Consider the following 25318-nt stretch of genomic DNA (forward strand, 5'->3'; position numbering starts at 1 on the left):
GAAGGCATACCAATTTTTATTGATCAGGGAACAAAAGAAATATGACCAGTGCTTCACCATAATGACCTTAGGACAGAAAGTGTCAAAAAAAAAAATATATATCACACAAGTTCTAGAGAGTATGAATTCAGTCTAAGTCTCCTACTTGCACGGTTAAAGCCATAATGTCAGCAGACTAAAGAGCAAAAGTGACATTTTGTTGAAGTTTATCCCATTTCACCCACTCAAACATACTGTACATCTGCATTACATCAGAAATGAAGACTTTTGTACAAACATCATACAGAATTCATTTTTTGCATTATTTCAGCAAATTTTTCTGCGCAAATTCTTTTATTTTCAGTGATTATTCGTTCTAAAAAAGACATTCTTCGTTTCATAACTTAAATGGTTAGCTTAAAGGTGGTTATAAAATGAAAGAAAAACAATAATGTTACGACATATTAAAAACCCATCGAACGACAGCTTTGTTATAGCTAGCTTTGAAACATCTTTAATACATAAGTGGTATCAAATACTTCAACAGGCTCAACATTTGTTTTGCCAAACAGTTTCTCGTACAATTTAGAAAAATACGCTCACAGCTCTTTACTTCACTGCTAAATACTGAAGCGACGTTCACTTCGTTAACTCAATAAAAAGCCGATGAGGGGAACCCCAAAAATGGGATTGAATGAAACTAGGAAAATCATCTTCCATTGGTAAGACAAGTCGGACTTTCTTTATAACGTGTTCAGTCACATCGTACTTCGAAGTATTTCAAAAATTGGATAGACACAAATTTGCTCAAGTATCTCCAGCGTGTAGCTACAATTTCGCCAAAAATAAAAAAGTCTGTCATCATTGACTCACCCATGTCATTACAAACATGCAACCTGGTAATTTCTCCAGACAGTTGTTAACCGCTGTGACCTGAACTCGATGGAAATTTCTGTTTGTTCCTAACACAATGCTATTGTATGGCTTCAGGAGACTTACTGTATATCAAGGATTTTTTTGTATACTTTGATAGTGTTTTTGTATCCTATTTGAAACTTGAAACCTCAAGTTACATTTTCAAAAATTATTCAAACCTTATTCAAAATAGCGCCATCTTTGATTTTTGACGGGAATGAAAACGAGCCTGTGAGGGATAGAAATACCGTCTCTTCAATGACATTCACTGTATAAAGCTATCAAAAGGCTCCGAGATCACATCCAATTTTCCACAACTCGTGTAGTTTCGTTTTTTTGTCTACTGAAATTTCTTGGAAATATATTTGGCAACGTTTCGTCAGCAGAACAATCCAAAAACACTTTAAACATCTGTACAACCTGTTGAAAAGACTGTATGTCAATCCCTCACAGCCTCATTGTCATTCCCGCCAAAAATCAAAGATGGCGCTGCTATGAATAAGGTCTCTAAATTTCACCTTTTGTGTTCCACGGAAGTAAAGAAGTCGCACTGAGGGTGAGTTAATGAGCCAGAATTTGTATTTTGGGGTGAAATATTCCTTTAAGCTACAGTAGACAAATGCCGCCAAACCTTCCGCCACGACACTACCGAACTACATAGCTACAGCTTTCATAGGTTACCTTTGTGCCTTCTTTGATGTGAATTCTGGAGTTTCGAAGAAAGAAAACAAGTAAAAAGGAGAGATGACAAACAACAAAAACACACAGATGTAAACATTTTTTTATCTTTTGGAAAATAAAGACCACCTGAGGCTGTTCGATTTTGTTTCTCAAGTCACACTGCGCAATAGCAGTACCATTGTTATTTGCTAAATCCAGTTTTTCGTATCCTGAAGCGAACCGGTAACATATCCTCATAAGATTCATACTCATCACCGGCTTTTGTAACGAGACACCAAGTGTCTTTAGTTTGGAACTTTGAGAATAGGCTACAACAGTAACAAACAAGACTTCAAGCAGACCTTCAGTATCAGTTCAAACCTTACCGTACTTACAGTCAGCACAAATTTTGGAATAAGTTGCGTCTTTGTTTCTGATCTGGCATCAGTTTTGAAATCGAGCTTATAATGAATATGAATAAACAACGAAGGGTGATGAGCGAGTCGGGTCTGATCCTAAATCAGGCACAAAAACACAACTTTTTCTCCGGAGTGTCAATTAGACAACAATTTGAACCTTTTGAGCAAAAAGAAACTGTCAGTATGAAATGTTATTTTGGGCTGCTAAACTAAAATCTCCTGGCACATCAATCTAGATAGCTATGTTGAGTTTTAGGGATAGTTCAGACAAAAACTTTAAATTGTGTCATTATTTATTCACCCCAACTTCATAATGAAACGAGGGTAAGTAAATAATAGCAGAATAATAAGTTTTTTGGGTAAACTACCCCTTTAAACGAATAGCAAGTGAGAAACCAAAGAAAAATAATTACATGAAAAGTCTGTACAACAAATACGCTTGCAACGATTTGCTGGGTGAGAATCAATGAGGGCATCATTTCATTACTACTATAGATCTACCACACAGGTCAAACTATACAATTAGAAAAATTGCTCAGCCATTCCTAATTAAATGCATTTCCAATGGCAAATCTAAGACTTTTGTGGCATAGAGAATTAGCATTTCTATTCCAAATATTTACAAAAAAAAAAAAAATTCTACTCTTGATTTCTCCCACAACGTCTCGTACAAACGAACCAGGCGAAAACTTTAAATCAGGGAATCCTCAAAATGTCATTTTTTGCAAGCTTTCCTTTTTGTCCTTTTTTATATTCTCAAAAACTACAGGGGTGCAGGACAGCACTACATCTAATCCAGTGTTTGACAGGTCAAGGAGTCTCATTTGATTATTTTCCTGTGCGCATTTTATCTTATTGGTTTGCAGTGGCATATTAGCTAGCATCCAAATCCTCCAATGCGCAATTGTTGGTATTGTATCTAGTCCGCAACCCAATAAATATAGCTAGGTCAAGTTATGCTTTGAGGGTGATTCAACTTTGCTACAAGTACGAGAATTTTAGTATTCCATTGCAGGCATACAAACACATCCATTAAGGTTGTAAAGGCAAAATCAAAGTAACAATACCATGAACAAAAATGTAAGAATACAGGTCATTCAATAGACAACAAAAAACGCCAGTGTTATATTCAGTGATTTATCCAGAATTAAACATACACACTACACACCCAAAGTCTCTGGAAATTCTGTACATTAGTTAGTTCATATCGGAGTGCGACTGAAGAATTCAATGACGCTTAAAGTTCCCATGCCGACAACAGAACGGTTACAGCGAGAGTGAAAGTATGTAGTCTCTTCCTTTCAGTACGGTTAGTGTTCTGGCAGAATACTGTACAGTGAAAGCAGTTTGGGAAGTCTAAAATGGCAAATCCAACAAGTTTGCGATTTCAAGACAAATTCTGAAATGAAGATACTTCAGGACATTGAATACGTCTGGCATCTACGGATGCCGCTATTGTACATTTCCTTTGGAATGCCACATGTATACGAAATCCATCGTTTAGGCAAAGAACAATGAAAAGCAAGCAAACAAAGCCAGTTCTGCAGTGTTGTCGACTAGGAAATATTACTATTGCTGATTAAGGCAAACCATGGGATGCTTGGAGCTTTCGGACAGAGAAAGAGCGTTGTTGATAGAAAAGAGGAGCCTTCTTTGCTGTTTTTCAGAGTTTTCCATCCGTTTCTTTTCTCCTTCTGAGGCATATAGGTATCTGAACCAAACTTGCAAATATTCACCTGACTTTTTAATGGGAAATCCCAGAATGGTGGCCAACTTGAGTCAGACTTTTTAGGAGTTTTGCGTAGCTGACATTGATGAGGATATGCCATTCTGGACTTACGTTGAGGTTCTAATCAGAGCAAATTTTTGGCAAATAGTCATGGATTGCACAAAATGGGAAATCCCAGAATGTTATCCATATTGTCCATTGGGAGTGAAGACTTGTTCCAGGAGTTATGCGTTGACATCATTGATGACATTGAGGCATGCTAGATTAATGTTAAGGTTCAGTTATGACATTTTTTTTATAAATAGTCATTGATTTGAGGGAAATGGGAAATCCTGGAATGTTCTCCAACTTTTCAAATTGGAATCAGACTTTGTTCCAGGAGTTTTGCATTCACGACATGGATGGATTTTATGGCAAGGTGCCAATCTGAGTTACGACACATTTTTAGCAAATACTCATTGACTGAAACAGGAACTCTGTAATGGTCTCCAACTTCTCCCAATATGAATCAGACATTGTTCCAGGAGTTTTGCATAGATGACATTGACATGGTTGTGTCATGTCCGATTTACACCATGGTTCCAATCAAACTTGTGTCTTTTTTTTAATTTTTTTTTTTTTATATATATTCATTAGCTTGAACGAAACGGGAAATCCCGGGAATGTTCTCCAACATTTTCAACGAGAATCAGGCTTTGTTCCAGGACTTTTGCATGGCTCACACTGACAAGTTTTTAGCATGCCGGATTTATGGCAAGGTTCCAATCAGTTGTGGCATTTTCTTTTTAGCAAATATTCATTGGGAAATCCAGAATGGTCTCTTAAATTTTCCATCGGGAATCAGACTTTGTTCCAGGAGTATTGCGTAGACGATATGGATGGATATTGACGAGGTTGCGGCATTCCAAAGCGTCAGAGTTCCAGTAATTTTTTCTCTCATTTTGATGAGGTTTTGAAATATCAACACTCCAAAAGACCTTCCAAACGTCACCAACCTTTGTGCTTGCGGGAAATGTTGCATGAAAACAAGCTTGGTCATGCACTTGGTGTTTCGATGTGTACAAAGAACATGTCGGCATTTTTAAATATGGGCACATGTGCTCATGTACACAGTTGGTGTGTTTTGGCAGACGCGGGTTTCTAAGGTGCTGATGTTCTGAGCAAACAAACATACTGCAGATTTAGTTCACAGTGTTCAATAGGGACAAAACATACAGTGCAGATGAAGACCTTGTGATTGGTTCTTGTATTCTGGCACTGCCCTCTCTTTCTCTCTCTCTCTATCTTCTCTCTCTCTCTCTCTCTCTCTCTCTCTCAGGTCAGTCCTCTGGTTACTGGTGGACCTCATTGGCAATGAGACTGTCCTCTCCGGACTGGAAATCAGCCTCGATCAGGCTGTTCCCCGCGTTGATCATGTCCTCGTCCTGCGAGGACCCCTGGCCGTCGTCCTCTCCGCTGCCTGCGCCCGTCTCATCAGAGTTTGGGTCTTGCAGGACTTGGGCGATGTACATCTGCTGCAGGGGTTCAAAACAGAGGGGAATATTAGCGAGTCATTTGTTGTGAAAATAAAAAGGCAAGTTTGTTTAACTAAGCATATAATGGAAAAAAGATTTTCTTTGAATATTTTATTACCTGAGATTTGTTGGAGGGTGAAGACCTTGCAGGACGTCCATTCTCCACTCCGTCAACTTCAGTGTCTTTAGTGTCGATCTGAAAAACAGAAAGTGGTTGTGGTGAGGATTTCTGTTCTAGATCAGGTCACAGTCTACCTGAGCTACCTGTGCTGCCCAGTGAACTGTTCAAATGACATCATACCTTCAGTACCGCAACTCGTACCTTGTAGTTGTGCGCGCTGAGGTATTTGAAGTGGCCGAAACAGACGTGCGACAGGCACACAACAATGGTGATGATTAGCACCACAAACGTAAACATGGATGTTGGAGTCAAAAAACCTGAAGAGGAGAATAACGAGAGAGGTACATTAAAGGGGAAATCAAAAGTTTACCAAAAGTTTGCGTGCAAAAATTTCTGAACTTGATAGTACACACAAAAAACCCCCCACAAAAGTAGTTTACTGAGGATTGTGTCTTTCAGATGCACAAAACTGCATGTCTTGTCAGTTTTTACAGGTTCCCCTTGGTGTAAATATGCAATTTGAGGCGTGCCTCCAACAAAAAAATAAGCTGTAAATTCAGTCAGTAAAGTCAATGCTATAAGTAAGCAACAGAATAAATAAATAAATTCTGTTTGAAATAAAAACCTGTTTATTTTATTTGTATATATTTTAAATTGTATTTTAAATTACTTATTTATTTTTATTTATTTTCAATGAATCAATTTTTACATTTTATTTCTATTTTTGATCTGTTATAAATTACATAATTTTTACTTAATTTCATTTTATTTATTATAAATTACATAATTTTTTTTTTACAATCAGTAAATTTTTTTACTTTAAATTACATAATATTTTCTTCATTTTATTTTTTTTTTATTTATAACACGGTGTAACAATTTTTTTTTTTTTTCCTGGGTAGTAAGTGTTATTTCCTAATTGCTTATGCCTCAGAAGTATAGAAAATGGCTATTATTACCCACAAACTTTGCTTTTGTGACCAGGACAGTGATATTTTGAAATGTACCTATTTTCAATGAGAAAACGGGCGAATGTGTGTCTTTTCGTTCACATAAAGTCAGAAAAAACAACAACATATGAATCTAAATGAACATGTATTTATACTACAGTAATATTCAAAGCCGTGCTGGTCCATAATGGCAACGAGTACCCGTTTCTTCCCCTGGCACACTCAGTGCACCTCAAAGTGGATTACAACAGCATCAAGACCTTGCTGGACGCCTTGAAGTATGATGAGTACGGCTGGGAGGTCATAGGAGACTTCAAAATGGTGGCATTCATGATGGGTCTCCAAGGCGGTTTTACCAAGTTTCCCTGCTATCTTTGCCTTTGGGACAGCAGGAACACCAAGGTGCCCTACCACAGGCGGGACTGGCCACAGCGGACCGAGTTCTCTGTGGGGAGGAACAACGTCAAGTGGGAGCCACTGCTGGACCCCCGGAAGGTGCTGATGCCACCACTGCACATCAAATTGGGCCTTATGAAACAATTTGTCAGATCTCTAGATGAGGAGTCGGCAGCCTTCAAGTACCTTCAAGACGTCTTCCCTAAGCTGTCTGAGGCAAAGGTCAAAGCCGGTGTCTTCGTCGAACCACAGATAAAGAAGATCCTGGAGTGCAATGAATTCCCCAAGAAGCTCACTAGTAAGGAGAAAGCGGCTTGGAACAGCTTTGTCGCAGTGGTTCGGGGCTTCCTGGGCAATCACAAAGCCGAAAACTATGTGGAGCTGGTTGAGACTCTGGTGAAGAACTACGGCACAATGGGCTGTAGAATATCCCTCAAAGTCCATATCCTTGATGCTCATCTTGATAAATTCAAGGAGAACATGGGAGCGTACTCGGAGGAGCAAGGCGAGCACTTCCATCAGGATATACTGGACTTTGAACACCTCTACCAAGGACAGTATAACGAGAACATGATGGGAGACTACATTTGGGGGCTGATTCGTGAAAGTGATTTACAGTATAATCATAAATCTCGAAAAACTACTCACTTCTAAATCACTTCTTTTGCAGTAATTTTTGTATTACTTTAGTATAAATACATGTTCATTTGGATTCATATGTTGTTTTTTTCTGACTTTATGTGAACGAAAAGACACAAATTCACCCGTGTTCTCATTGGAAATAGGAACATTTCAAAATATCACTGTCCTGGTCACAAAAGCAAAGTTTGTGGGGAATAATAGCAATTTTCTATACTTCTGAGGCATAGGAAATTAGGAAATAACACTTACTACCCAGGAACAAAAATTGTGTTACATAGTGTTATTATATAATTATAATTATATAATGTTTTACTTTAATTTTTTTCTTTGTTTTAATTTTTTTCTTTATTTTGAAATCATTTTAACAATTATTTTTTATGGATTATTTTTGAAAATTTATATATTTTAGAAAATAATTTCAGACATACAGTAATATTACTTTAGCAACAATTGAATATACCTACGATAATAAAGAAAAGATGATTTATATTAGAATGACAGAGACCTGAAACATCATGAGCTGGTCAGAAGTTATTTAAAAATATTACAATTATAATTCACTGCAAAAAAAAAAAAAAATAAGTTAATCAATAAAATCCCCACATGATATTTGTAAATATCTAAAATTGGGTCTCTTAAGCCGTATTAATACAATGGAAGAAGCCAAACTTTTTTTCAGCTAAACAAACTGAAGCATCCTATGTGAACAAAGCCTGCATTTATAATACTGTACATGCATTGTTTTATAATTAGTTCGCTTAGGAAAATAAACAAGAATGTCACGTCAAAACCACACAGATGTATGTTTTTAACCAATCACCAACACTCTTCGACAAGCCAAGTTCTCCCGTCAAGAATTTCAGAACAAGTGTCAGTGCATTTCGTCATAATCTTTAGGCAAACTAAAAAAAGCCTGAAAATTGCAGTGACTACAAAATAAACACTATTATTTTTCCTTTTTTATTTCAATTGCGACTGCCTTTTGCTTCACACACACACACACACCTGTGCGCACAGTTGAGAAGAACAGCAGCCAGAACAGGCACAGGATGGGTGCTGCTACCACTTGATTGACAGCTCCAGAATGAATCTTCTTGTCCAGTTTCGAGGGCAGGTAAGCATAGTACATGTTGTACCTGTCTACCAGGTGTTTCAGTAGCATGTACATCAGTCCTGCACAAACAAAACACACAAGAGGTGTTACACACACTCAAAACTGAACTAGACTACTGTCTGCAATCTCCTTCGATTTCTAGTTTAAGACGACTTGAAATGGCATTTGCAACACATTTAACTTCCGTAGGGTAAGGTATTTCAGGGTAAACAGAATATTCAGAAGGAAATAATGTAGGGCGGGATATGTTTTTATTGTTATTGGCATTTGATTGGATTGTGAAAAGCAGGCTGTGACATTATTGGTCAATATTGCTTTCCCCACCCACATGGTCTTGATTACATCAGCAGCATCGAAAAGTCATTTTAGAGGTGAAGAAAACATTTATTTTCTTTAGAAAGTAATAGTCAACTTTCATTTTGTTATGGATAAAAATATCCAAAAGCTCATGAAATGGTCTGACATATGCAGTTTTCTTTACAGGTTTCACTCTCATTGTAGAGAGCATTATATTGACCAAAATATTTGTAAACAAGATGAATTATCTTCTGAATCATATTTTTGGTCTGTTTCACCAATTTCCTCAAAGATAATTTAGTCGTAGGGTTTTACTTTTAGCACTGTAGACTTCTAGAAAGTAAAGTCTCGTTAAAAAATGTTTCACAATCTCGCTAGTTTATTTAATGTTCATGCATCACAGCAGATTTATGTCATTCAAGTCATGAAAATTCCCACCACAGTGTCATTTCAGCACATCTCAAATTCTTTATTGTGTTTAATAGAATTCTGTGCTGGAAATGACGCTCATGGAAATATATATTTATTTTTTGCCCTTTTCTCCCAATTTGGAATGCCCAATTCCCACTACTTAGTAGGTCCTCGTGGTGGCGCGGTTACTCACCTCAATCCGGGTGGCGGAGGACAAGTCTCAGTTGCCTCCACTTCTGAGACCGTCAATCCGCGCATCTTATCACGTGACTCGTTGTGCATGACACCGCGGAGACTCACAGCATGTGGAGGCTCATTGCTACTTTCCACAATCCACGCACAACTTACCACACGCCCCATTGAGAGCGAGAACCACTAATCACAACCACGAGGAGGTTACCCCATGTGACTGTACCCTCCCTAGCAACCGGGCCAATTTGGTTGCTTAGGAGACCTGGCTGGAGTCACTCAGCATGCCCTGGATTCGAATTCGCGACTCCAGGGGTGATAGTCAGCGTCTTTACTCGCTGAGCTACCTAGGCCCCCGGAAATGTCATTTTTAACCTTTTTCAAATAAAATGACCAACTCGTTTGTCTTGTTGATGCTAATTTCAGAGCTTACATTTTATGTCTCCTAAATACACACAATTAAATCACATTTTCAAACTTTTTGCATAATTTACAAAACTCGCACTGCGGATCACAGTGCATTCACGGTATAGATTATATCAGTTTGTGCGTTCCCTGGGAATCAAACTCATAATCTTGGCATTGCTAGCACCATGCTCTACCAGCTGAGCTACAGGAAAACAACATTTATAATTTCATGGGGTCTTTAAAGGAATCTTAAGCCAAAATTTCTGTATTGTATTACACTATTCATGTGTCTTTTTAATGTGTCTGAGATTAACATGTCTGTGTTTACAGTGTGGGCTGCTGTGGAAAGTGTAAAAAATAATATATTCCAGTTCTGTTCCTCCGCATAACAGAAGCTCATGACCTGATGAGTCATTCAGCCTCACTGCCAGCTGGTGGGTGTGTGGGTGTGTGTGTGTGTGTGTGTGTGAGAGAGAGAGAGAGAGAGCGAGAGAGAGAGAGAGGGTGGAAGACAGAGTGAGTTCTAGAAATATCATGAGCATACAAAAGCTCCAGAGAGAAAACAAAAACAAAGATTATTGATTAAAGTCAACATCAAACAGGGTTTGCAACCCAATTTACTTAGTGACATATAGACCTTTTTCACAGACTGTGATGACGTGTTTCCACCTTATTTAGCAGCATAAATCTAGCAAACATTATTATATGATCTTTTATATATATATATATATATATATATATATATATATATATATATATATATATATTGAGTGTAAGTCTATATCATTATTCTTTGTGTCATATTACCCTGGAATCAGTTTAAAAAAATGAATTACTACAGCTGCTGAGAGAGTGACAGTAAATTTGGCATCTTCTCGCATCTGACTGTCTTAATCCACCGCTCTCTATTTTTCAACTCTTCTGGAAAGTCATTCAAATGTAACAGTGGATTTTTTCTTTTGTTCTTGGAGCAAATGGGTAAGTGAAAATAATATTTGCTGTGGTCTCCCATTCACTGCTGTTGAAGTTTACCTGCAAACGTTTACTTCTGCGTTCCAAAACCCGGAGAGTGAAAAAGATCTATTTGTTATTGTAACAGGATATTTAATGAGAAAAGCAAACTTGGTCTAATTGAATCCTGTTATTATACCTATGGTTTTTCAAAATCATTTTTACATGGCTCGTTGTATGTTTCGAACACTAGAGGCGCTAAAACAACAATGACTTTTATTCACTTTCACATAAATCACGAGTAAAATGGCAGATTATCAGTTCATAAACACTTACTTTTTGCCTGTTCCTCACACAATGTTATCTTATGACATCTAAACACTTTTACTATGGCACATGACTCGTTTTATTGTTTGCATTACATAACCAACTACATTTACAAGCTTGTTCAAGTGTGATTAAATTGTGCATGGTAGCTCAACTGATAGAGTGTTGCACTTGTGATGTAAAGGAGCGGGGTACGAGTCCTGAAGAGCATACAAGTCGACACGTGAACTGAAAATGTGTCAGAAAATCACCATAAAATGACGTGGTTGTGTTTTTCATCTCACATTTGCTTTTAATGTCACTATCGGTTAGGTTTAGGTTCAAGGTTTAGGGTAGGGAGGATTTGTTGATTTAAAACTCAATAGAGCATTAACCCTAAAAACCTCATCTGTTTGGGAGAACATTTAACACACTTTTAGCACCACACAGTGGACATTTCACCTCAGAACTGCTGTGATACGTGTTCTGAACCACACACTATCATTTTGCAGAAATGTCTTCACAGACAAAAATGTTCCTTTGGACTGATGAATCGTGCACAGTCAGACCAGTAATAAATAAGGTTGATTTTCATTCTATGTTAAAAGCATTTCCTCTCTGTTTTCATCTTGTTGGAGTGCCTGAAATATGCAAGCGGGTGGTCTACATTTATTCTTACACCCACACACAGTCTCATACTAACGCCTCTCTGTCTCTGCAGCATGCTTTTGCCATTGTAAGAAACTGCATGGAAACATAAGACCAGCAGGGGGCGCTCAAGATACATTTTCATTACCAGCTAAGCTTATTCAGTGTCATTCACACTATCCCCCCATTTCCTCCTTTCTCCTTATTGTTCATCAACACCTCTCTCTCTCTCTCTCTCTATCCATCTCATTCACATGTTTTCCTCTGCCTCTCTCTGATTGGCTGTCGTTCTGTCATTTCGTGAATAGGCTGATGTGGGAGTGGGCGTGGTCTGACTCACCGAATGGAACAATGATTGGGCAGGTGATGCTGTATGTCATAACGACAGTGAAAACGCACATCATCCAGGCGTAGGCAGCGCCGAATTGAAACTCGTAAGCTTGATGCTGCAGATGCACAAACACACACAGGTTACACAACTAAATGCAGTATAGATTTCACAAATGTATATAGACGAGGCCCATTTGTGGGTGAATCTCTCGAAACATGTTAAGAACATGTCAATGTCATATTTTACCCCCAAAATCAAAATATGGAAATTAAGCCTATTTTAAGATTTTTTTGGATAGTGACAAACTGCCTTTACACTGATTTCAATAAAAAAAAAAAAAAAAGTGTGTGTCTGGACAGGTTGATTTTCATTATTGTATTACAGTAATCAGAATCTTTATTGAAAATAATGAGAATTAAAAATTAAATTATCTTTACACAAAACTTATTGTTGTCTTTGATTGAAATGTGACTTGGACAGGCTTTATGAGATTCCCCCGGGTACTAACAAAATATAAGAAGGATCAAGATAATATAAATGATTTGAAAGGTCAGAGTGTGTGTGTGTGTGTGTGTGTGTGTGTGTGTGTGTGTGTGTGTGTGTGTGTGTGTGCACTTTTTACCCGTTTGACGTTGCGTCTCTCCGCGGCCGAGCGAGCCAGACACAGTCGGATCATGTACATGAGAAGACCTGGAATCCGCAGCAGGTCCATCGCATTTCCGATGAATGCAGACGCGATGACATAATTCACAAAAAATGCTCCATTATCGGGAAGGAAGACACACCTGAAATAACCATTTTATTAACAATTAAATATGTTCACATTTTACAGAACACAAATTATAAATATGCAAACTTATTGCACCAATTTGCAAAAAGGAACCATTTTATTTACTAAGTCTTTGCAGATATTCAAAAGTGGCGTCAAGTGGCGTCCGATTTGACGTCTTTCACAGCAAATGGCATTGGTGCTAGTGCATCTCAGCAAGTTTGAATATGCAGAAGTACGAATGAGATTTGAGAGTAATGGCAAGTGGGAAAGATTTTCAGTGAATAATAACTTTACGTGAAAAATTACTTTGTTTGCGACTTTTGGAGCATAACAGCTCCTGGTGAAAGGGCAGCATCCATTTATTTTTTGTAGAAGATATAAGGTAATACAGGTATAGAACAAGATGAGGCTAAGTAAATAATGACAGAATTCTGATTTTTGGGTGCATTATTCCTTTAAGCATTTCAAAAAGCAAAAATCAGATGAAATTTGTTGACTTACTCAAATCTGACTGTGGCATCGGCCAGGAACTTCTTGTCGAACAGCCATCGGAAGAACACATCCAAACTAAGGCACAGATGTATTTTAAGTATTATGGAACTTTTCATTTTAGTTAAACCTTTATGGCAATTACGGCAATGTCAGAATCATATTACAACAATATCTTTACATAAAACAGGCATAATTTAAGGGCACAGGCAAAAAATAAATATATAAAATATAGCTGAAAGCAGCAATCACAGGGCCAAGCACACCAACCGTTAATGATTATGATTTTAAGAAATGCAGCATTAAAAACATAAGTAGAATCACTTATATTACAATACAATTAATTATAACTTTTGACCAACAGGTGGCGCTGTCACCAAATTTATTTGATACTGTCAGAGTGTGGTGACAATAACACATAAAAAGTTTTATGTCAATATGCCAAAGCGTTGCCGAAACACAGCCTCAGATCCTTATTGGTACCTTGCCATAAAATATGTTGATGTGTTACACAAGAATGGTTTGGTCTATCAAAAAACTTGTCAATACTTTTTGTCATGAGTGTCTCTAGAAGTTAAATTGCAAATTTCGCACAAATTGGATGTACAGCCTAGGAGGATTTCACAAAAGTAGGTTTTCAATGAAATTCAAAATTACGGACAGGAAGTTAATTTGATATCATCGTACTTCGGCATGACCCAAGAAAGGAAAAAACACAAGTCTCATTACAAAAGGCTAAATTAATCCAAAGTTATGAGCATTACATTATATACCCTGATCACTGGGTGACGCTGTCCACTAATGTTTTAAATACCTTTAGGGTGTGGTCCCAATGTCACATACCATATTTGGTCAATGCATTTGTGAAATACAGCATTTTAGGACAAAATCCAAAATGGATGATACCCAAAATGGCCAACATTCTTGACCATTAGGAGGCACTGTACCCAAACTGCTCAGGTACCCTCAGGGCATAATGGCTATGACATATACCAAGTTTCGTTTCAATATTCCAAAGTGTTGTAAAGATACAGCCTCACGTCCATTTTGGCATACTTGCCATTGATTTCGTTGAAGCAGTATTCAAGAACGGTTTGATCAATCATAATGAATTCCATAACTTTTGGTCAAAAGTGTCTCTAGATGATACATGCCAAATTTCAAGCGAATCTGACAAACATTATCTAGGAGGAGTTTGAAAAAGTAAGTTTTTTTGGAAAATTCAAAATGGTGGAAAATCTAGTAACCACGGTATCCGTCAACTCCGCATGGCTCAAGGAATCAGAGGAAGAATTTTGTCTTGCGTACAGGACATATGACACAAATTTAGTCATCAGAAGAGTAATCAAGCACTCAATAAACGCAGCCCGATTTTCACACAGAATGCATATGCGCCTGAAATGATTTGCACTAATTAATGGATCCACAAGGAAGCAACACTCACATATGAGCCATTGCTGTCACTAAATAGTAATCGCTAATAGAAAAACATGAGAGGAATGTGGAAACAACAACAGTGGATGTGCAAGTCAAGAGCGCCTGTGTAAGGAGGTCAGGAGATACCTGCATTTGTATAACTCGAGTCTGAAGGACTATAAAAGGTATATTTATGTGTCTATACTCCTGAGGAGAAATAGTCCAGCATCTACTGAGCATGCGACAAACACCTGAATATGCGCGCACGGTCAAATGAAGTATATTTTGATAGACTTGCATTTAACTGTACGCAGATACTAAGCGCTCATGTCATAAGTGCACATTTGAACTGTTGGTGGCGCTAGAGGGTTTAAGTTAGAGACCCCAAATTTGGGTCCTTTACATTTGAGAGTATCCTCTATCAGTGTGCCAAATTTCACAACTTTCCGATTAAAGGTTCTATGGGCTACCATAAACTTCATGAGCGGAAGTGGAATTACAATAATAAGAAAACTAACAGTTACGATAGGGATTTTGACATTCTGACTAAAACGTGGTTGGTGCTAACCCCAAATATGAGAAATCGTAAATGTGATGCTTGCGTTTGAGCTCAAGACAGATACCCAACATAGACCCTCAACAGTTACAAATAATAATTTCATTATGCAAATAAGAATTTAAATAAACCACACCCTTCCATAAGGTCTCTTATCTGCAGAAACTGCAAACATAATCCTAGATTTATCGAGTTCCCTCACAAACACAAGAAAAATCTGTGATTTTGCAGCACATTTTTGACCATCTGTCTGAAATGGCGGCACACAGGTACCTGCTGAGGCCCAGAGACGGAAGCAAGAGCACCATGAAGATGAGGAACGTGTAACACTTGTGCATGGTGGTCCGGTTCTCCCCCGACCTGACAAAAACAAACACATACAGAAAGATCAGTAATATCAGTTGTTAAAGAAACTAAATGTGTCATCAGTGCCTTAAAATGCATCAAATTACAAAGCATTACAATCAGTTTTATCAGCCCGGCCACTCATGACTTTCAGAGCAGTTATTTGTTGAAACACAACAGCTGGGACAGTACCTGGTCCAGTGGGCTTCAAAGAAGGCAGAATAGTAGACGATGGTGGGCAACAAGGCGGAAAATGCCCAAAGCAGCAGAGTGGGGAAAAACTGGGTGACTATAGGGTTCTAAGAAAAATATAAATAATCATGTGTTAACTGTCAGTGCATTAAGTGTTTTAAGATTTAATTAGAGGTTGAATGATATATCTACTGACAGGGCACGTTTCCATATAATCTATATTTTTCTTTGCATGCCCTCGCTTCAAAATTAGAACACTTCATGAGTAGCTAATCAAAATAACAAAATACGCATTAAAGTGAGGATATAAATATGGATGAATATCGCCAATGAGGACAGATTTAAGCACAGCAAATCACCACAAGGTGTCAGTGATTTTCAATATTCCCCTCCAACGCCTCACATGTTGGAAAAATATCGGTGACCTGATGTCAGCCTTACATTCAGGAACTCCACTGGTTTGGTGACGTTGAACTTGTCCATGGTGGAGATGATGATGGCCGGGGTGGTTAGGAAGAAGAGCAGGATGAAGAGGATGCAGTTAATGATGAAGCAGCGAAGCCACCAGGAAACTCCTCCCAAAGATAGATGCTCCCTGTACAGTTAAACAAAAAACACATCAGCAAACATGCAGTGCGATTAAATAAAATAAAAAAAGTGTTTAATTCAAACACCGAGATGTCTGTAATGTACAGTAAAAGAGACACACACACACTCAGAAGAAAGTGCAAAATCTCTTAGCTTGATAAAATATCGACTGCTCATGGATAATTCCTTAAGATAATAAAGTAAGCAAAGAAACAGCTGACGGGAGGGGGGAGGGGCAGAGACATTGGCTATGTTTGGAATGGAAAAAGGATATACTACTTACTGCACAGTATATGATGAATACTTTCTACAGTTTTATTTAAAAAATGCAGTAACAGTATAAACATTTTAAACTGTAGTCATGAATAAAACACAGGTTTTTTTTTGCATTTTTAAGGAAATAATGAGTCATGAAAGACAGATAGATAGAATGACCAAATGCTAGAACACGGAATAAAATGAACAAATGGTGGAACGATCAATGGATAGAATAAACGATAAACAGAATGAACAAGTGATGGAACGAATGATAGAACGAACTACAGATAGAATGAACAAACGGTGGAACGAAGGATAGATAGAATAAACAAACGATAAAACAATAAATTGAACAAGCGACGGAATGAACGATAGATAGAATGAACAAATGATGGAATGAACGATAGACAGAATTAAAAAAAAGAATAGAATGAACAACTGGTGGAAAGAACTATAGACAGAATGAACAAACAATAGAACAAACAATAGAATGAACAAATGATAAAATGAACAATAAAACAACAGATGATGGAATGAACGATCAATAGAATGAAAAAAATAACAGAACAAAACCGGTGGAATGAACAAACGATAGAATGAAAAATAGAATGAACAAATGGTGGAATGAACTATAGATGGAATGTAAAAATTATAGAATGAACAACAGAACGAACAAACGATGGAATGAATGATAGATAGAATGAAAAAACAGAACGAACAATAGAATGAACAAAGGGTGGAATGAATGATAGACAGAATGAACAAACTATAAAACAAACAAATGATGGAATGAACGATAGATAGAATAAACAAACAAAACTAACAATAGAACGAACGATGGAATGAACGATAGATAGAATGAAAAATTATAGCATGAACAAGAGAACGAACAAACGGTGGAACGAACGATAGATAGAATGAACAAATCATCAAAAGAATGAACAAACGATGGAAAAAAAAACAAAACCGCTGGAACGAATGATAGATAGAATGAACAAACAATGTAAAGAACAAACAAAAGATAGATAGAATAAACAATAGATAGATACAGACGGTAGTCAACCAGAACAGGCCTAGTACCGCCGCAATCACAGCGCTGATTAATCATTAGCGGCTCTTAACCACTAAGGGGCACTTTAACCATTAAATTTTAATTGGCGAGAACCGAACACCTCAAAGCTCTCTCGCAACGTCACAACCATTTAGTTGGTGCAATAGTAATAGTAATAATAGTAATAGTAATGCAAGTTAAGCTTGTTTTGCCAACTGCCATAAAATAGAACCAGAAACAGAACAAATGCAAGAACACCACCACAACACTGACGTTGCAATGAAGACACATGTTAAACACTTTCCTGCAACAGTTAGCATTCACGAGACTTCCACGCGTCGCAGGCTTTTTTGTTTCCATTTCTTCATTCACGTTTCATTTGAGAGAATCATCATTTGTGAGTATTTTTATACATATGCAAATATGTTAGGAGCGAGCATCATTAGGCAGCGTATTCAAACAATTGTTAATTCCAAAACATTTCTATTTTTAAACAGGATTATCAAATAATAAGATGAGATATGAACCAAGGTACTAATGACACAATCGATGCTCGACCACATGACCAACAAATGCCTTGTGATCATTCTGGGCTATTATCTACTATTGGTCCCACTGTTCTTCCCACGAAGACAGACACTTTCTTTTAATAAACATTAACACAATAGTTTAAATGGTTTTGTGGAGACAGATGTTAAACGTGTTAAACAATTTCCTGTAACACATTTAAGTGCAATATTTAGGACTTTTTTTTAATTTATTTTTTTTATCCAGAACAGACAAGTTTTACACACCCAGATAGTCTCCCATTCTCAGTGATTCACACCTTACTATTTCCCTCCACAAACCCAACTGGGGGAGGGAGCCGTTTAGATTTTCATTTAGGGTGAAAAAGGTGCTATCGGGGGTTGTGACACACCATTACCAAAAGTTTGTAGGAGATTTGGACTTGTTCAGATTTTCACCCGTATATTTGGATCAGGACAAACCTGGAATTTTACACAAATTAAAATGTAATTACATTTACACACATCCCTCAATATCATCTCAAGATCTATCAAGACCAGACTGCCCCGCATTTTGTGTCGGTGGATTCATATTTCATTGCAATGGAGGTGACACATTTTGCCAGGCAAAATATTAAAATAAATAACACACACAACTTTATAGAAATAAGTCGAAAACATTATGATGAACATAAAAATTATTTTAATCCAAAAATAATAAAGATGCAGTTGACTTTCATGTTGGGGCTGAAATGGATCTGCACATTTATATGAACTGTTTAAATGAATCATCAGAACACATCAATTTAAAAAAAAAAAATCGACTACTGACTCTCACATCCACGTTTGCGCTCAAGTGCGCTGGGGGAATCCCAGAGTATGATGTAAGAGGAAACCCCCACTAATGGCAGTGGAAAGCAGCGGCAGGCACAATGAAAATTTAAGAAAAACAAACACAGCAGCAACTGGGGAACTTTTGGAAATAAAGTGAAGCAACAGAGATCAAATTCTTCTGAAGTCTTCTTCAAACGTCATGTTCGTTATTTTCACATTATATGATGTGAGCACGGTTCCGTTCACACAGCACAGGTTTGCCGAAAATGCGGTTGTAAGTCCTGAAAATGTATGGGTGTCAGTCTGGTGAAATATAGATCAAACAAATGATAAATAGAATGAACAACAGACATATAGAAGAACGGTAAATAGAATGAACAAACGATAGGTTGAACGAACAGTAGATCGAACAAACAAACAAACAATAGATAGAATGAATGATATAATGAACAACAAACAGACGGTAGACCAAACAAATGAAAGATACATCAAACGAAGAAACAAACAAATGAATGGCAGATCGAACAAACGAATAAACACGATAGATTAAACGAACAGTAGATCGAACAAACAAACAACAGGTTGACTGAATGACAGAACAAACAACAGACAGATGTAGATCAAACAAACAAAAGATAGATCAAACAAATGAAAGACAGATAAAACAAACAAAAGATTGAAAGATAGAAACTAACAACTGAACAACAGAACGAACAACAGACAGCCAGCAAGACAGATTTCCTTACCAGCGCACGTTTTGGGGGTCTGGTGCATAGCTGACACTCCAGTTATAGACGTGAAGACTATCACTGAACTGAGATGAACACGGATCCTGACGACAATTACATCCCTGACACTGACACGCGTTAAAATCCTTCAGTATTCTACACAGAGAGAAAGAGAGAGAGATACATTAGTACAGATCACTACAATGCTTTTCAACTAAATTATGCTACACAATCACTTTAATTGACAGAGAATAAAAAAAGAAAACACTTATTGACAAACAGAGGTAAAATGGTTCCAAAACCTAGTTGCTGCCTAGCTAGGCAGCATTTTAAGGCATCAGAAATGAATCCAAGAAGGCAAAGAAGTTTATAAACAGGTTTACAGTGTTGATTATAAATATACTTATATTCAGTGTTGGGTGTAATCGGATTACATAGTAATTAGCTAATGTAATCTGAATACTTTTAGGTACAAAATGTAGTGTAACATTACATTTTAAATTCTTGTAATCAGATTAGTTACTGACTTACAGTAAAAGTAATAACTTTTAATACATTACTTGGATTACAAATTTTTCAAAAACTTTATTATTTATGTGTAACAATTAAAATGTGAGTTCATGCGTCATATGTACATCTGTTTGCGTTTCTATGACAGCAAAAGTGTGTGCGAAAACGATCAAGGAGCAACTAAAAAAACAAAAAACTATTTGTGACAAGTGTTTTAGAACGTAATTTAAAAATAATTAGTAATGTGATTACTTTTTCAATGAAGTAATCAGTAATCTATTTATACTTTTAGAGAAGTAATTTGTAGTGGATAAATATTTTTTAGTAACTTACAAAACACGGCTTATATTTCATTTAATTCTGAAATGTATTGATGAAAAACAAATCTGATTATTTTATTTTTGCAAAAAATATTGTTTTACACAATATATGGGTGTGCGTGCGTGTATGTGTGTTATGTATTTCTTTGCTTATTTGAGTATCACATTGTTAGCTTTGCAACATGTTTATTTCAAACTGTGTAGTCTCCTGTGCACTTCATTAGAAGAGCACTATTTGAGCTGTTGGCTGCCTATGTAGAGTGTTCAATATCAGTTAATTATGAAGTTCCATTTCAGGTAAGATGCTGCCTAAGAAGGCTGCTGCCTGTGTAGACAGTAGACTGCGAGGCAGCTCACTAGGTTTTGGATCAAAGGTCCCATCATGAACAGAGGTCACGTATCATATACTCACATTGCAGTCATGGCTTCATTCTGGAAGGTGACGAATGCCATGCCCAACGGTTTAGTGTTCACTTTCTCTTTTTCCTTTCTGTATTCCTCTTTTAGTTTGGCCTCCAGTTTAGTGTAATAACTCACAGCCTCCTCCTGCAACAGTACACAGACTTACAAACCACAGCAGAAAACCAGACATCATGAGACATAACCGCTCTGAAACCTGCCTTTTGATTACTTCCTCCCTTAAGAGCTTTCAGATCCCCGGAATGATTTTCACACACCACAAATTATTTTATGCAAATGATAAACTTAACACTGACGAACGCCAAATGCAGTGAGTTACTGGCAAATATATGGCTTAAATCACAATGTAAAAACGACAGTCTGTATGGAGGACAAATAGTGCCAAAAATAGTTCAATTAGTTCAATTGAAAAATAAAAATGTTTATACATTTAACAAATAAATTGACCAATTTAAAATTGTTAATTGAACTATTTTAAAAATGCAGTCAGTGTTACAATAATATATCTTTTAAACTGAAATGTTAAAATGGAAAATTTTCAAATAAAAACATAACATGTAAAAAATAATTTATTCATATATTATTATTATATGATATACATTTCTAAATTCTTATCAAATATAATATCACATTATATAAGATTATATACATAATAATCTATTTTATAATAACCAAGTATTTTTATATACTCATATACACACACACAACTGTTCAAAAGTTTGGAATCACTAAAGCATTAGTTATTGAAAGAAATCGACCCTTCGCTAAGCTCCACCCCCAGTTGCTGTGAACTCTCTTTTTTTTTTTACTGTCACCTTTACTATGATCTGGATCAATACATAAATGATTAACCCTAAGTTATTAGCTTAAATTTTATTTGTATTATTTCCATTAAAATGTAGTTTAAAGCTACACTATGTAACTTTATTTGTTAAAAAACAACTAAATGTTATTAATGAGAGTACAACAAAAATCCTTCTTCCAAACCATGTCTTTACCTACCTTTACCTTTAAACCTATAATAATTATTTATAATTTAGAGCTGTCGGGACGGATTTTGCGGGAAATTGCATGCATACGTCATTCGCCCGTGCGTGTTGACGTCGTATCCGTACACAGAGAAAATAAGATCCGGCTACTGTAGCGCGTGTGTGGTGTGGGAGTAGCTGAATCTGAAAGTTTGTTGTCACAGTGAACGAGAAAAACTGACCATGGATCATTAAAAACGGCAAACCTCCGGGGAATCACCAGTTGTAAAAACAAAGAAACCCTGAACAGAGCAGAGTCTACAAGCACAAAGGGAACGCGACAGAGTCCGTAATAAAACCCCAATCAACATCGGCTTGGCTTTTCAGAAGTGGCGACAACGAGATCTGTAAGGATTTAAAAGCGACCCAGAGATGGCTTTTTTTCTTACTCAACAGGTAAGATATTTTATTGATATGGTTTATGTATTGTGATGTAATCACACGTCTGTGTGTGTGTGTGTGTGTGTGTGTGTGTGTGTGTGTGTGTGTGTGTAGTGTAATACAATAATTATACTGGAATCGGTGCAGAACGTTTCACTTACTAGCACACGTGTGTATTTTCTTTATAAGGGCAATCATTTATATAAATAAATCCTTTAGTCTTTGGCTTGCCAAGGACATGTGAGTCTTGAAATGATGTTGACCACTGGTTGGTAACAATAACAATCTATAAATGAGTTACTATCCTGGTCTATTTGTCCAGAATATCCTACATTTAACTTTACAACGTTTGACCTTATCAGACTAGCAATCGTTGTGTCTAATGTTAACGAACGTTGCCTAACTTTAATAATGTCATTTATTTCAAAACATCAATGTTTCCAATAAATCAAAACAACAGCATAAGATATGGCACTTATCTGCTCAGATTACATGTTTTCGGATATCCGTCTTTTCCTTTTGTTATTTATTTGTCCGTTCGTTCTGATGAGATGTCCTGTATCCATGTGTACACCGATGCCTCGAACCACATTCATCCGCACAGAGGAGCAGAGCCGAAGCACAATTTACATCATTACCAAAACAATGTTCTTCCGCAAGACACATGCAGTTTTATTTTTTAACCACTTGAGGGCCAAAAGTTACATAGTGTAGCTTTAAATACAGTGTAATTTAAAAGGATTTCTGAAAGAACACAAAGTTTGAAAATACAGCATGCATTTAAAAAATAGTCATTTATAACATAGATGTCTTGTCAGGGTTCTGCACTTTTTTTTGGGGGGGGGGGGGGGGCGGTGTTCCACCTTGCTACCTGTTTAATTATTCGTTTATGGACCTGTGTCACTTGATTTCCCTATTTATTCTCCCTGTGTGCTCAGTCTTGTGCCAATTCGTTGTCTCTACTCTGCCTAGTCAGTCTCATCATGTTTTCACCTGTGTTGGATATTCCATCGTGTTTGTTATTTGCCGGTTAGTTTTTAACCTTGTTTTTGTCTCTCCACTGTAAAATATAATATAATATTTCAGAAGAACAGGGAGCCCTGCAACAGATGTCATGGCCCCCACAGAGCCCCTCACTGAACATCGTGTCAGTCTGAGATTACATGAAGAGACAGAAGAAATGGAGACAGCCTAAATAGATAGAAGAATTGTGGCGAATTCTCCAAGAATCTTGGAACATCCTATCTGCCAACAACTAAGAAAAACTGTGTCCAGGCGTATCTAGGAGAATTGGTGCTGTTTTGAAGGCAAAGGTGGTCACACCAAAAATTGGATTGGCTTTTTTATGTTTACTGGACTTTGTATGATGTTTATTATTTTTGAAGACATACTCACTATGCAACATGTTTTTTACAAGTTCCTAAAACTTGCACAGTACTGTATATACTGTGTTTATATATGTGTGTGTGTGTGAAAAATATTGTAATTTTATCTGAGGTAATAAGTGAATATATGCTTATATAATATTATATAAAATCATATTTCTTATAATATATATCGCTTATGTTAATCTGTATCAAAAGTTTGCTGTAAAAATGTTTTAATGATCATCCCTTTTGATAACTGTAGACTGCAAAACATACTAGCATTTCCATTTAGTTTTATATATATATATATATATATATATATATATATATATATATATATATATATAGGAAGTTTGGAGATTTGCTACTTCTGACTTTGACTGGAATGCAGCATAACTATTAAAGGTCGGCTGAGAGTGGATTTTGCCAATACGATAACTAGGGTGGTGGGAAAGGTCGATTAATTGGCCGATCAATTTAAAGAATGTCAAAAAAAAATTCATTATTCTTTTCTTACTATGGCGGGCACAGAAAAAGAGTCAAAAATGAATAAAATCCCAGATGTGGTTTATTGTTCAACCAAAATCCCAACAATAACCAGAACAAATTAGGATTTGGTGTGGAACTTTTAAGTATAAACAAGCCCGAAACACACTGAGGACTCTTATTTTGAAAATATGAAATGAAAAAACTATCAGCAACTATCGGCATAGATTTTTTGCTGATAAATGATATTTCCAAAAAGCAACTATTGGCACTGATTAATCGGTAAAACCGATATATCGGTCTACCTCTAATAACTACGATGCTATCTACACAGTGGCATTATGAGTAATGTAGTTGTTGTTGTGCTCATACCTCTTCACATCCTGTAATGGCACAGCAGCACAGGTGACCGCAGGGCTTTGGGTTGATCATGGTGGGAATGTGTTCTTTAGCCATCAGATCTGTAAAAAACTTCTTGCTGCGTTCAGTCTTCTTCCTATAGGACACACACAGTTTTCTATCATGGTGGGGACTTTCCATTGATTTCTGTTATTTTGGTACTGATATTTTCGATTCCCTAACCCTATCCCCACCACTGAACCTAACCCTCACACAAACCTTTTTGCATTTTTAAATTTTCATCAGACATCATTTAGTATATGTATTAAGCCATTTTCCTAGTGTTGATTGTTGACTGCTCCCCACAATGAAGGTTATTTCAAGTTTAGCTGTCCTTGTGGGGGGGAAAAAAAATCCTTGTGGTCTCTACAACGTAGGCAAAACCTGACCTCCGCTCAGTCAAGCTCTACAGATCAATGTTCTTTGCCCTCTGAGAACAGAAACTATAGCCTGTTTAATGATCAATAAGGCCTCAGAGAGCTCAGATTAGCCGCTTTGCAACTATCGGGCCAGTGCGAGCCAAGGCTATCAACTGGCCAGCGGGGGTAAATAGCCTCGGACCTTGAGCCGCAAGACCAAAATCACTCTGCGTTTCCACCATCCGGCCAATAACTCCACAGCGTTGCCCAAAAACCAGCCCTTAATACGCCGCTGTGGTGCCAACATCACACATCCCACCAATTTCACAAGAA

At 36.9% G+C, this 25318-nt stretch overlaps 1 protein-coding gene across 9 annotated transcripts in view; it reads right to left on the reverse strand.

The window, feature by feature from the left end:
• Positions 1-25318, reverse strand: part of LOC127426023 (CSC1-like protein 2) — an 86686-nt gene continuing 61368 nt past the window's right edge. For all 9 annotated transcript variants that reach the window (XM_051672459.1, XM_051672462.1, XM_051672465.1 and 6 more), the window contains 13 exons: positions 24600-24723; positions 20958-21091; positions 19734-19871; positions 16192-16345; positions 15751-15857; positions 15487-15573; positions 13254-13319; positions 12603-12765; positions 11990-12095; positions 8331-8498; positions 5539-5654; positions 5335-5412; positions 1-5216 (listed from right to left, as the gene is read on the reverse strand). In XM_051672459.1, the coding sequence (XP_051528419.1) occupies positions 5034-5216; positions 5335-5412; positions 5539-5654; positions 8331-8498; positions 11990-12095; positions 12603-12765; positions 13254-13319; positions 15487-15573; positions 15751-15857; positions 16192-16345; positions 19734-19871; positions 20958-21091; positions 24600-24723 (1624 nt within the window). In that variant the 3' untranslated portion in view covers positions 1-5033. The remainder of the gene's footprint in view (positions 5217-5334; positions 5413-5538; positions 5655-8330; positions 8499-11989; positions 12096-12602; positions 12766-13253; positions 13320-15486; positions 15574-15750; positions 15858-16191; positions 16346-19733; positions 19872-20957; positions 21092-24599; positions 24724-25318) is intronic.

Source organism: Myxocyprinus asiaticus, chromosome 35 (assembly GCF_019703515.2).
Source record: "Myxocyprinus asiaticus isolate MX2 ecotype Aquarium Trade chromosome 35, UBuf_Myxa_2, whole genome shotgun sequence".
NCBI lineage: Eukaryota > Metazoa > Chordata > Actinopteri > Cypriniformes > Catostomidae > Myxocyprinus > Myxocyprinus asiaticus.